Genomic DNA, 15,103 nt, shown 5'->3' on the forward strand with positions numbered 1-15,103 from the left:
TGAAACACAGTCCAGAAACGGCCTGCAAACAAGCTCCGCTTAAGCTGCAACATGCCCCAAAAATCAGGCTGAAAACCGTCCGGAAACAAGCTCTGTTCGGGCCGTTCTTTGGCTGAAGAAACGGCAGCCACCGTTCCTCCGATTGAGCGGTGATGCGGGTTGAAAAACAGCCCAGGGATGGGCCATGTTTGAGCCTAGGATCAGGGCCGGAAATGGATTCGAAATGGATGCAGCAGGAAGACCATTTCCGTTGACAGGTGGGCTGCACTGTGTTGGGCCTCACCAAATTGCAGGTGGGCCGCACCTTGCAACGACTGAAAGGGGGCTGCACCTGGGTTTCTCTCAGACCAGGTGGACCACACCACGCCACCATGGGCCCAGCACCATTGTTGGTGGGCCTCACCAAACTCCAGGTGGGTTGCTCACATGCAGGACGTGTTTTCAAAAAAAAAACAAAAAGAAAAAAAAGGAAAAAGAGAGTATAATAATAATAATAATAATATTTTATTATAAAATATAATACATAGGTAGATATACAACTAGTGGGGTCCACCCACGCGTAATTACATCTAGTCGTCCATCTGTTTCCCACGTGGAACAGGCAGGACCCCATTGAAGTAAATAATATATCTCTGCCATCCACCCGTTTTTCTTTTGGACAGTGGATTCCATTGTTGACTGACATCAGGAGAATCTATGTGGTCCACTATTATGAAATGTTGTCCAGGGGACGGTGGGCCCCTGCAGCTTGAGCTGCCTTTGATGACAGCAAGCTGGAATATCACCTTGAGGTACGTATTGCCTCTCAACCGTCCATCCATTTCAACAGTCCTGGACCTCCATGTTTCATCCTGACCGTCCATCAACGAACGTCATGTCCAGGCCGTCCAATGAACGTCCAGTGCTGGACGATTGACATGTCTGTTGAAGGGAAAATATATATATATTATAATAATATAATAATAAGTAAAATATAACTATATATATATATATATATATATATATATATATATATATATATATACACACACACACACACATATTCTATGTGGGCCTCACCACGTGGGAGCCCACCCTGATGTTTTTGTTCACCCCACCTTGATAAGTTTATTCTAATCCAGACCATCCAAGGTCTGGACGTGGCCCACCTTACTGAACAATCCACTCTGTCCATCAATAGATGTCTCCAGACCGTCCGTCAGTGGACGTCCAGTGCTGGATCTAAACACCTAGGTCCATAGCTCAACTGACGGACTAAGAGGAGATGCCTCGTTTCCAAACACTTGAGGTCCTGGTGTCGATCCCTAGCAGGGTGGCTAACATGGAGCGTATGTACTGCCATGGGTGGCGTCAATGCCATCTGAACCGTTCGTTAGATGCGCCCCCATGATGGTCATAGATGACCGAAATACCAAAATACTTTCTGGTCATTATAACTTCTGTGGGCCACACATGTGGACTCCACCCTAATGTACGTGGTTCATCCAAATTGCCCATCTTTGCAGTAGACCCCACCATAGTATAAGTGTTTTATCTACACTCCTTAGGCAGTGGATTCCAACCTAACGTAAGTATTTACTTACACCGACCATGTGGCTGTGGGCCATACCTTTGATGTATGTGTTCTTCATCCACACCGTCCAGCCCTATGGACGGGTGGGGCCCACCTCACGATGTGTTGCATACCCACACCACCCATGAGACTTCACTGTGATATATCTGTTAATCCAAGCCATGGAAATACCTGACAAATATAAACTATAATTTTAAGAGATTCCTTGAGTGACCCCGAGCCACAAGAAGACTCGGACCGAGTTCGTGAACACTACCATAAGGTGATGACTTTCCCCTTGGGCTTTCCATATCTAAGCTAGCTAAACATAATTTGTGCTAGATTGCCATCATTAGTTTAAGGTCGTTATGTTCATTACAAATATCTGAAAGTGATTCCATATGATAGACTCACATGCTAAGCTAACCCTTGAAAAATGGTTACTATTCACATGTCTTGATCATTATTTAAAACTCTGATGCCTCCGTTGATGTTTTATTTAAAGTCATATGTTGTCATATGTTAACATGATTGTCTCTTTATAACCTCATAATGCTACACATGGAGGATTCCATAATTGTATGCAAGCCACACTTGGGATGTGATTAAACAAAAGGTGTGGGAAAATAGGACCCTTAAACTGGTGTCATTTGTGATCAAGGGATCTTATTAAAACATTCCAAGGTAGAGAATCTCATGAGCCGAAGATGATGGTCATGGGACATTATGCTCGAGCTGTCGGCCTACGCGGGGTGACGAGTCCCCCATAGTGACCTTTGAGTTACTTAAATTGCTTGATTGTAACTGAATTAATAACGGTTAGCTAATCATGCATTCATAACATATTGGCGATGATGGATGGCTAATTTTGGATGCTGTAACACATGCCCTAAAGTTGTTGGGGTATCGTTTCGCTAGCTCCCAGACTATCGACTATCGACCCCTATTCCGACTGGATGATCATTCCCAGGTCGATGATTACATGGGTGACGAGCCTAAGTCCAACTGGATGTGCATCCCCAGGTCGATGTGCATTCATGCATCAATGCATCTAATAATACTGCATATTGCCTGTTTAGGATTATTGCTTTGTTTTCCTTTAAATTATATTTGCTAAGGCAGCGATGTGTAATCTTGAGAAAAATTCATACTGAGCCGGCTACTCATTCATCAACTATCCAACCATACAAAATATGCAGGGACGGATGTAGAAAATGACGATGCTGGCCTTGATGGCGGGACCGTGGAGCCCGAGGAAGAGTACTATAAGGGCGAGCCGTAACAAGAAGCAGCGGCGTATTTCGGGCTTAATCAGTAGTTTACTATTTTAATTTCAGTGGTTTAGTATTTTGGAACTTATGGAATTTTGTAACTAAGACCCCCAGCTGGGTGGGTCAAATATTTGGGCTCATATAATTATCTATGCTTTATTTTGCTATCGCACTCTGAGTTTGCATTTTCGCTGATTCTCTGATTTATAAACTTCCGGATTTCTGAAACGAGTCTCGTACTCGGGTTTTAAAAATCGGAGCGTTACATGCCTGAATATATTAAACAATTTGCGAGTGGTCGCAATTCTCAATCTTCTACTGTTGAGTTGGATGTATCTGTCTATTTAGATACTTTGGGGGTCAAAAGTTGTTCAGTCGGAGTATTTGGATATATGTATTTCTCTTTTTAAAATTTTACTTCGATCTCCCGTCCCTCAAACATAAGGGTGTACATTGAGCCGATCCGAGTTGAGCTTGCCTCAGCTTGACTCGGCTCAGCCACTAGCTGACCTCAGCTCGAACTCGACTCAGCTCGGTCCTCGAGCTTGACTGGCTAGCTCGGCTCGGTTTAGTCAACAGCTTGGGCCAGTTCAGGCCGAGTTCGAGTCGAGTTTGCCTATGTGGCATTTCCACAAACGCTTAGACTGCATCTTCAAAATCCCATTGTCGGTAAAACAACATCAAATTTTTTTTCAGGTATTTTATCAAATACCTTCCAAGCAACATAAAAATTTAGAAAAAGGGTATTTGTTTCATAAAAAAGTTTCCTATTGTGTGGACCATTTTAGTTTTGGATCCACCTTATTTTTGATAAAATATCTTAAAATGTGATTAAAAAACGGATGGATGATTTGGATTTCTCACAAATAGTGTAGTGGGCTCCACCCAAAATCCTTGCATAGGAACCTTTTTTTTGGGGCCCCATAAGTATCGGATTTGCCTCATTTTTAGGCTCATTGTATAAAATAAGCTTGCAAAATAGATGAATAATTTGAATACAATACATACGCGTTATTCTCAATAGTTTCAAATGATAGTGGGTAGTGTATTACAAATATAGCATGAAATAACAGTAACAGGGGAAATATATAATAATTACGTTTTTTTAATCCCGTCCCATACGCCAAACACGCCAAACACGCCCGACTGCTTGATTTTGTAAGTCAATGGTAAACGCGGTATGAATGCTAAATGTTGAGTTGGATGTATCTGTCTATTTAGATACTTTGGGGGTCAAAAGTTGTTCAGTCGGAGTATTTGGATATATGTATTTCTCTTTTTAAAATTTTACTTCGATCTCCCGTCCCTCAAACATAAGGGTGTACATTGAGCCGATCCGAGTTGAGCTTGCCTCAGCTTGACTCGGCTCAGCCACTAGCTGACCTCAGCTCGAACTCGACTCAGCTCGGTCCTCGAGCTTGACTGGCTAGCTCGGCTCGGTTTAGTCAACAGCTTGGGCCAGTTCAGGCCGAGTTCGAGTCGAGTTTGCCTATGTGGCATTTCCACAAACGCTTAGACTGCATCTTCAAAATCCCATTGTCGGTAAAACAACATCAAATTTTTTTTCAGGTATTTTATCAAATACCTTCCAAGCAACATAAAAATTTAGAAAAAGGGTATTTGTTTCATAAAAAAGTTTCCTATTGTGTGGACCATTTTAGTTTTGGATCCACCTTATTTTTGATAAAATATCTTAAAATGTGATTAAAAAACGGATGGATGAGTTGGATTTCTCACAAATAGTGTAGTGGGCTCCACCCAAAATCCTTGCATAGGAACCTTTTTTTTGGGGCCCCATAAGTATCGGATTTGCCTCATTTTTAGGCTCATTGTATAAAATAAGCTTGCAAAATAGATGAATAATTTGAATACAATACATACGCGTTATTCTCAATAGTTTCAAATGATAGTGGGTAGTGTATTACAAATATAGCATGAAATAACAGTAACAGGGGAAATATATAATAATTACGTTTTTTTAATCCCGTCCCATACGCCAAACACGCCAAACACGCCCGACTGCTTGATTTTGTAAGTCAATGGTAAACGCGGTATGAATGCTAAATAATTATTTCCTCGTGCACTCTTTTTGGTGCTTATATGTTTTAGGACGCGGATTTCCTGCGAAAGCCTTTCGCAGGAAGTTCCTGCGCTGGGAACGCACGTGGGGCCCGCTGGGATGTTTGTGAGAAATCCTCACCGTCCATCCATTTTGTGAGTTCATTTTAAAATTAGCTCACAAAATAGATGGACGGATTGGATTCCCAACAAACATTACGGTGGACCCCATCTGCATTCCCAGCGCAGGAACTTCCTGCGAAAGGCTTTCGCAGGAAATCCGCGTCCTTAGATTATATCTGAAAATGTTGTGCTAAAATAGATGGACGGAACAGATATGTCATATCTATCACCTAAATGTCCAAAAATTTAAACTAATACTTTTAAACAGATTTTCAAGGTAGAAATTGAACGTGATTTTCACACGGATGAAATGGTAATAATTACCCATTTACACGAGCATTCAAAAATCAAACAGGTCGTGGACGGTGCCAGAGAAAAACCCCTTCCAAATGAACGGTGCCAAAGAAAAACCCCTTCCAAATAAAAGAGTAGAAGATAGGGGCCGTAGGTCTTTCAACGGGCTGGACATAGGTGGGTCTCTGTACGGATTTTGAAGTCATTCGGTCCGGGCCTTCGGGCCCGCCCATTCAAAATTCCATTGACACCCCTTGTTGGCTGAGCAAGTCATCAATGAGTCCTGGTCTGTAGATAAAAGGAGAATCGATCCACTCTATATTTGTCATTCCTGCATTCACGAACTCGATCATGGAGCTACTGCCAATGAGCGTAAGAGCGTTTTGGTCTTTCCTTTTCCACACGATCCTTCTCTCTTCCGTGGAAGTACCATGGTTGTTGGGATCTGCTGCTAACTTCTCCAACGAAACCGATCGGCTTGCGTTGCTCGACTTCAAGCATCTGATAACCGACGACCCTCACCGTTCCATGAGTTCGTGGAACCATACTCTCCACTTCTGTCAATGGCGAGGAGTCACATGCGGTCGCCAGCATCCTGAAAGGGTCACTGCCTTGAACCTAACTGGCCAGAACTTGGTGGGCACCATATCTCCCTTCATAGCAAATCTCACCTTCCTCAGGAGAATCCTTCTTGAAGACAACAACTTTCATGGCGCGATTCCTCAGGAGATAGGTCAGTTGTTCCGCTTGCGGTATATGAGTCTGGTCAATAACTCATTCACTGGAGAAATTCCAGCAAATCTGACCCACTGTACACAACTCCAAGTCCTTCGTCTTTCCGGAAATCGACTCACAAGGAAGATTCCAACTGAGCTTGGCTCTCTATTGAAGCTCACGGAATTAAGTCTTCGTAAGAATAATATTATAGGAAGCATCCCACCTTCACTTGGAAACCTTTCGTCTCTCTTTCTTTTTTATCTCTCAGAAAATAGTCTGGAGGGCAGTATACCAGATGAACTTCATCGATTGGTTAACTTAAACTTTCTTCTCTTAAGTGAAAATGAACTGTCAGGTACGATTCCACCAAGCCTATACAATCTCTCATCTCTTTATGTTTTCGACGTGGGAGAGAACAGATTGCATGGAAACCTCCCACCTAACTTAGGCCTCACTCTTCCTAATCTCCAAAACCTTTATGCCAGAGCAAACCACTTCACAGGACCCATACCAGTGTCATTGCCCAATGCTTCTGGACTCGTACTTATCGACCTTGATCGCAATAGTTTTAGCGGATCTGTGCCTCTGAATTTTGGAAGCCTCAAGGGTGTCTCCTTGTTAAGTTTGTGGGGAAATGAGCTTGGAATTGGGAAAGCACGTGACTTGGGTTTTCTCGATTCTTTAACCAATTGCAGTAGCTTACGAGCGCTAGATATAAGCAAAAATCATCTCAGTGGTGAGTTGCCAGACTCCATTGCTAATCTTTCAACTCAACTGACGATACTATCTTTTGGAAGAAACAGGATATTTGGAAGCATCCCATCTGGAATTCAGAATCTTGTCAGCTTAACAGTGTTGGGTATGGAAGATAACTTGTTAACAGGTACGATTCCTGTTGGTGTTGTGAAGCTTAAAAAGGTGGAATTTCTTTCCTTCGGTAGAAATGAATTATCAGGGCAAATTCCGTCTTCCTTAGATAACATCACCAGATTATACTTACTCAGTTTATCTGGAAACAATCTATCGGGGAGCATACCTTCAACTCTTGGTAATTGCAAAAACTTGCAATTCATGTACCTAGGAAATAATAACTTCAACGGTAGCTTACCGAAACAAGTTTTCAGCATTATATCTCTGATTGAAGTCCAAGCTCAAAACAATTTTTTAACTGATATGCCATATGAAGCCGGTGACTTGAAAGCTCTTGGAAGATTGGATGTTTCTAATAATAAATTTTCGGGAAAAATTCCAAGCTGGCTAGGCAATTGTCTCAGCCTAGAGTATCTCCGGTTGGATGGGAACTTCTTTCAAGGATCAATTCCTCCAGCATTTAGTACTCTAAGAGGCCTTCAATATCTGGATCTTTCACGCAACAACTTGTCTGGAAAGATTCCACAGTACCTGGAGAACCTTTCAGCTTTGAATTATCTAAATCTATCTTTCAATAATTTTGAGGGTGAATTACCAAAACAAGGGGTCTTCAGAAATGCCAGTGAAGTTTCAGTGCTCGGAAATAGTAAGCTTTGTGGGGGCGTTCCAGAATTACAATTGCCTCCATGCCCTAGCCAAGCTTTCAAGAAACGTGGGATGTCACTTGCTTCAAAAGTGAAAATCTCAATAATTGTCGCTGTCCTGTGTCTTATTTCATTATCATGTTTCCTTACCAGTCTTTATTGGGTAAGAAAGTCGAGAAGAAAATCTTCTGCTGTGCCTTCTGTGGAGGATCCTTTCATGAACGTGTCTTATGCAGAGCTCTTTAAAGCAACAGATGGGTTCTCTTCTTCAAATCTGATTGGCACGGGAAGTTTTGGTTCTGTGTATAAAGGAATGCTAGATCGAGATGGAACTCTTATCGCCGTCAAAGTCCTCAACCTTCTGCAACAAGGAGCTCTGGGGAGCTTCATGGCTGAATGTGAAGCCTTGAGAAACATTAAGCATCGCAATCTTATTAAAGTCTTAACTTGTTGCTCGAGCACTGATTTTAAGGGAAACGACTTCAAGGCTTTAGTTTTTGAGTACATGCACAATGGAAGTCTAGAGAAGTGGTTGCACAAAGATGAGCATGACCAATTGAGAAGGAATTTAAATTTCATCGAAAGGCTAAATATAGCTATTGATGTAGCTCTTGTATTGGATTATCTACATCACCATTGCCAGACACCAATCGTTCATCGTGATTTAAAACCGAGTAACATTCTTCTTGATAATGACATGATTGCTCATGTGAGTGACTTTGGGTTAGCGAAGTTCATATCTGAAGTTGCTCAATCCAGCTCGGTTGGCATAAAGGGATCTATTGGCTACATTGCTCCAGGTATTCATCTATTTCCTTTTATTATTATTTCACAAAGAAAGTGGAGACCAAAAATCAAGTGGATCTAATTAATTAGTAAGTGGATCATGCCATAGAAAACAATGATACACACACACACACACACACACACACACACACACACACACACATTTATGTGAGGTGCACTTAATGGTTGGATCAACCTAATTTTCGGAGTTCCCTTTTTTTTTTTGGGTGGATGGCCATGCTAGACAGGGGAGGTGTCATGTTAAAGCTTTTGAGGATGGGAAGTTGTCAACCATTTCCAAATGGTTTTCTAGCCCCACACATGCTTACTTTGGCATGTGGAACAGGTAGCTCTTAGCATGAACCATATGCAAAAGTAGGCCTATCAAATCATTCGAGCAATTTTAAGAGGCATGCTAAATATACTCATTCAAATGACATATGTCGCCTCCCGGATGAGTGGACTGCCTGCACATCTTATACCTGGGGAGCATCCCACATTCACTTCTCCCACGAAGTTACCTTGTTAGCACTATTTTGCCTGTGGGTCAAACTTCTAATTTGTAATATATAGTTATAAGGCTTCAACTAGAATGCATATCAATTAACATAGTGAATATATATTTATTTAGATAAGCAATGTTCACATAGGATGTTGCATGTCAACTTTCACATGCCATGCTTTCTTTTCTATTTAAAAAGTTTCATGCATTCTCATTCCTGTATCATTTGTGTGGAAAGAGCCGTGATCCTCTGTTCCTGTGAAACAGAAATTTCTAATTCCCTGCATTTTGATTGGACCAAGTCATCGCTAATGACATCATCACTGCTGCATTAAAGAGCCGTGAGCCCATATCAAAATGAAGGTCCAATGACCTGATGCCTAACTGAACCCAATTTATCCAAATCCAGGTCATAAAAAAAGTCCTTAAAGGACCCACACCCAGCAAGATTCAAAACTTGATGGCATCAAAATCTCATTGATTTTAAAGATCTAGATATACAAAGTGGTACTCACTGGCACCCCACATGAATAACACCATAATAAGGTATAGGTATGAAGAATTCTTTTCTGATAATGCCTTTAGTTAAGATGTGAAATCATAACAATAACTTGTGTGTGTGTGTGTGTGTGTGTGTGTGTGTGTGTATATATATATAAAACTGGGGTATTGAGTTCTTTCATTTGAGTAGTAGAGCCTTGTTCAATGTAGAATATCTTTGCAAGGACTTACAAGTTCACAAAATAGCAATTGATGTTAGCAATTTAGATATTAAAAAAAATGCCAATTACTTGGTTGAATAGTATATTTCTTATCACTCTCATCTGTCTCTCTCAAAATTCAACCTTTGATATTATTCATATATGAATGATCACTTACATTTCAATATGAGATGTATGAATTACAGAGTATGCGATGGGCGGTAAAGCATCTACACAAGGAGATGTTTACAGCTATGGAATCCTTATATTGGAGATGATCACTGGGAAGGGACCAACTGATGATATGTTTACGGACAATCTAAGCCTTCATCATTTTGCTAAGTTGGCTTTGCCTGAACAGCTACTGGAGATTGTAGATCCATTTCTCTTGGAAGAAACCAAAGTTACTCAAGACAGCAGAAATGATATCAATACAAAAGATAAAATGCAGGACTGCTTGATTTCAATGGCCAAAATCGGTGTGTTGTGTTCTGCAGAATCTCCAAGAGAACGAATGGGGATGAAAGATGTTGTCAATAAAATGCACGCAATCAAGGACTTATATCTCGGGGCCAGGATTCACCGAGACATACAAGTTAGGTCGGGGTTGTCAGGTGAAGGTCCTTCTTATCTCAGTCATTACTGAGATGTTATTGGTAGTTATATTAAGAAAAACTTCAAAATAAAAAGTGTTCGTTTGATACTTTTTTTAACAAGCTCTAGATCTTTCTTCTTTTTTTTTTTTAGACTCTTGGCCTAGGAGTGCGCTTGTATTGATGGTGAATATATGACTATGCTTTTCTTTTTCTTTGTTTTATTTCATGTTCAGCTAACATGAATGTACCAAGTCAAAGACATCATCTTATTACAATAAAAATACTATTGGGTCATTGAGATGTTTAATAGCTAAAGCATTTTATTCAACCCTTCGCAAAATGCCATCACATTCCAATGAAAGTGCTTCAGCAATTGGAGTAGCAACTGGAGAGTAACCTGAAGAAGTATTCATGAGTCCCATTAAAAAATTATGTTGTTTTGCCTGATGAATGGAAACATTGCTCTACTTCAAATATCCATATATAGATAGACCACCAACAAGATGGTTTGAATCTGTTTTTGGAGTGTAGCAGTGTCGCCTAGCTTCTTTGGTGTGGTGCAATAGACAGTAGTCCTGGTTTTTTTTTAAAAGGAGCTAGTGTGCTGTGGTTTGTTTGGATGGGTGCTTTTTGGTTTGTTGAACGGCAAGCTAGAGCTGGTGATATGTTCCAATGAGGCTGCAGAAGCTTTGCATTTGCTGAGAATGTATAAGCTTCTGTTGCGTTTCTTGGCGGCCATCTCAGGCCATCCATTTTGGGTTTTTCTGCTATGTAGCTCTCAGGGTGTTCTGAGGGTAACTCAGTACGGTCTTATCGTACCGAGTAAACTCAGTTGGGCCCACCTTGAATGTATGTGGTCTATCCACGCAATCCATCCGTTTTTCCATCTAATTTAAGGGGTTGATCTCAAAATTGAAGCATATTCAAAGATCAAGTGGATCGTACCACTGTAAACAGTGGGGATAATGATTTCCACCGTTGAAAGCTTTCTAGGCCCCACAGTGATGTTTATTTGTCATCAAACCTGTTCATAAGATCATAGATACATGGATGAAGGGAAAACACAAATATAAGCTTGATCCAAAACTTCTGTAGCCCCCAAGAATTTTTCAACGGTATACGTTGAATTGAATTGTTTCCTGTGGTGTGGTCCATTTGAAAATTAGATATTTCTCATTTTTTAGCTCGAGCCCTAATTTTATCTGTTAAAATGGATGGACGGAGCAGATAAATTACATAAATATGGTGTACCTCACAGAGTTTACTCAGTTGGCTCTAACCATGGTGAGTTACTCGCTACGGAATCCGCTTCCCATCACACCAGTCTCCGCGGACACGGATTTACTGTGAAGGCCTTTCGAAGTAAGTTCCTGCCAAAGGATTTTGGGTGGGGTCACGGAGATGTTTGTGAGAAATCCGCCTATCCAACCATTTTTTTGAGCTCATTTTAGAACATACAACGAAAATCAAGTTGTATCCAATACTCAAATGGACCAGACGAGAGGAAATAGTGGAAATTTAGTGAGCACAATTGAAGCATTCTTGTGGCCATAAAAGTTTGGTATCATTCTATCTTTTCAGTGTTTTCACTCAATCCCATTGGGAATGACCTTATAAACGGTTTGGATATCATATAAGCATAAAGGTGGAGCTCAGGAGGGTTTCAACAGTAAGAATTTCTTTCCCTGATTTTTCCTCTCGTGTTACCCTTTTAATTTTGTAATTTCTACTCATAGTGCATATTGCTTGCTTTGTGACGTGGTTTTTTTGTTTTTTTTTTTTTTTTTCACAAAGATTTTTCTATATAAAAATTGGATTGTACTTGTTTAGGTTTAGTTGTATGATTGTGAGTATTTTGCTTGATTCAACTCTGTGTTCAAGGAGTCTGAAAATGATATGGAGTTAGTGGAATTTTTGCTCAAGAATACTATGCACATGGAGAAAATGACTATTTCTGCTGTTGAGTGGAGAAGGGGGTGGGTGGGGTGGGGGGGTCTATTGGATCTTTGTCAGAAAATGCTAGCTTTAACTCGAGCTTGCGCACAGATATTATTCACGTTTGAATTGGTCAAGTAGAGATGTGCTGAGGCCATTTGGAAGTGGAGATTGAAGAGTTGATTCACATGTTCCAATGCGGCATGAGCCACATCTGAAGTTGGTCTGCCATGATCATGAGATTGATGTGGCCCAAGTACAACATCTAAACTTGTTATTATAACTTGTATGAAATTAATTAGTTTTGGTTGTGTTTGGATGCACTATTATATCGGATTGTAAAATTGACGCAGGGATGAACGTGATAAGGTCGATCACCATCTTTGAATCTACAGAGCTTCTCTGGACTCCTCACAGAGACTTCTCAAATCTAGAAGAAAAAGAAATAGAAATAATTTTAAAATATATGAAAGAAACTTGTTGATTGACTAATAGATTGAAATAAATGAGTTCACAATCCTTTAAATAGGAATACCAAGCAATAATAGAGAAATCAGAAGCAAACTATAAATAAAACTCCTAAAATTCGCAACTGACTATAAATAGTAAATTTACTTTTTATAGTAAGTTTCGTATGTGGCTTAACGACGTTATTCTCCTAATTATTTTAAGCACTTTTCATGTTGGACACAACTCCAAAAGCCCAACAGATGAAGAGTTATAATAAAACTAAAACTTACTATTTATAGTAAAAACGAAATTAAACATAGAATTTGATCGTCGATCTGATGGAATCTTACAAATTCAGTATGGGCAACCCGGCATATGGCTAAATTAGCTCGTCCTACCCTAAAATCATACATAGTACGTCGAGTAACTCATTCCGGTTTGCGAGATATGCCTATTTTAGGATTCTAACAATCTTAATGATTTTTGTCGTCAACTGGGCCTTTTCTAATCCATCTTAGCCATGAAAATGTCCACGACTCGCTCTATATCAGTCTCCTCCACTTCAAAAGAACTCATCCTCGAGTTCTCGTGCTTCTTCAGTTCTTGATACTCGATCTAATGCGCCATAACAATACCCGGATCAAAAGTTATGATCAATTTACGGTCCACCTTCTTTTAGTCCAACTATGTTAGGAATGTATTTGTGACACGTTATACATCAGACCTCTCCACTTGAAAAATAAAATATTAAAAAAATTGTCCTCAAGTTACTCAAGGTACTTAGATCATGATTCTGAGATAACTTCTGATGTTGATGTTTATTAGCCATTTTCTTCTACTTGGCATTAAGCTCTTGAGCTGACACAATACATTTACGTATGTCTTCCTTGACTTGACTAATATCTATTAGTTCCTTCACTTCTATCTTCAAGATCTCACATTCTTTTTAATAATGTGGGCAATTAGGCAGACTTATCACTGTGACAAGTTCAATGTGATTTTGTATATCTCGTATGAGAGGCAATTTATTAAGGAGTTCATCGAGCATAATTGCCTTGAACTCCTGCAACACTAGTTTCAAATCCCCTGAAATGTTCGCAGGCTCTATATATTCATTCTTTTCAACTAATGGATATATATCTCTTGTTTCTTCGAATTGTTTAATAAAAGTCTGTTCAGTTGTGAGAGATTGTCCTTCCACTTTAGAAATCTTGGGTTTGTTCTCCCTTCCCATAGGGAGAAGGCCAATCTTTCTACTGTCTTTAGTAAATATAAATACATTATCCTGACCTCTATGTGTAACGCCCTGGAAATTGGGGGTCATGCATAGGCTCGACTCCTGAGTTCCAGGACATCACTTATATCTAATTTTTATTAATTTGCGTTTAATCGGGTTTAATTGCGTAGCCTGAAATTTCCTAAAACATGAAGCACAGCCACACAAGTCTACTGAAATGAAAGAGATCTAGTATATATACAGGTCTAAAAATATAAATGGGTCGCACAAAGCGTTGCCCAACAAAACTCACAAAAAGAATGATATATCCAAAAAGAATAGAGCTGAGCCCACTGCCCAGCGATCCAAATCCTGCCTATCAAGCTGATGGAGAGCCGCCCATCAGCTGGAAGTAAGACAGCTCATTCTCCTCGTCGAGGCTCGCGCAATCAGACTCCTCGTACTCTGCATCACCTACATATACAGGAGAGTCTGGTTGGTATTTTAAAACACCGTCCCAGAGTGGGAGTGAGTGATCAACTCAGTGGGTGCTTTTAATCTCAAGTTGTAACAAGCATCAGTTATATTATGAATTTAATGAAAAATAATTATTCATAAACACCTAACTAATCTTATTAATGCGCATGCATGACGGATGATATGATGCATGCCCTCGCCACAACACTCCCTCGAGCGACTCCATCTAACGATCGTGTATGACCAACACTCCCTCAGAGCGACCTCGACTGCCGAGTCGCCACCCTAGCTAGTGCGATATAATGTGGTCGTGTTAGCCGAGTTCTTAGTTAAATCCATTCATCCAGCAGGTTGGGGAATCTGATACACCCCACATATCAATGCCTCAACTAGTTGCGATGCCAAGGCCCCTCAACGCGCGAGGCCAGGGCGCTGCGATCCTTGATCCCGTCGAGTTCCCCATCCTCGACTTCAAGCACATGGGGAGTGTTGAGAACTGCGATCACTCGTGGTCACTACAAGGAGGTTTGTCACCCCAGTGTAGGCCGACAGCTCGGACACAGTGTCCCATTCCACCATGCCCGGCTTATGAGGCAGTGACCCAGCTTCAATTAGTTATCGATGGGCTACAATGATTGCAGGGTATTCCAGGTTCCATACATAGGTGGGCAATCAAGGTTAACAAGCAGGATTGGTCAGTAACATACATTCATATTGGATTGGTCAGTAACATACATTCATATTGGATGTAGTAAGGCAATCATACATACAAGCATTCACCAGGCAACAAGAAAATTCTAAGGCAATCCATACATTCATATTGGATTCAAAGTGTCATCATTATGGCCAGTTACATCCTATAGTATGGATTTACATGTATTGCTAGATACTCTAAACATAAAGAAAAAAAA

The 15,103-nt window shown here is 40.4% G+C and overlaps 1 protein-coding gene across 1 annotated transcript; it reads left to right on the forward strand.

Annotated features, from left to right (window-relative positions):
- The first annotated feature begins 5,649 nt into the window (after positions 1-5,649).
- LOC131258026 (probable LRR receptor-like serine/threonine-protein kinase At3g47570) lies at positions 5,650-10,414 on the forward strand. The gene is made up of 3 exons (XM_058259079.1): positions 5,650-8,329; positions 8,560-8,661; positions 9,725-10,414. The coding sequence occupies exons 1-3, from the start codon at positions 5,650-5,652 to the stop codon at positions 10,162-10,164; spliced, it is 3,222 nt and encodes a 1,073-aa protein (XP_058115062.1). The 3' UTR covers positions 10,165-10,414.
- The last annotated feature ends 4,689 nt before the right edge of the window (positions 10,415-15,103 follow it).

The sequence above is a fragment of the Magnolia sinica genome, chromosome 1, assembly GCF_029962835.1.
Source record: "Magnolia sinica isolate HGM2019 chromosome 1, MsV1, whole genome shotgun sequence".
NCBI classification, from domain to species: Eukaryota; Viridiplantae; Streptophyta; class Magnoliopsida; order Magnoliales; family Magnoliaceae; genus Magnolia; species Magnolia sinica.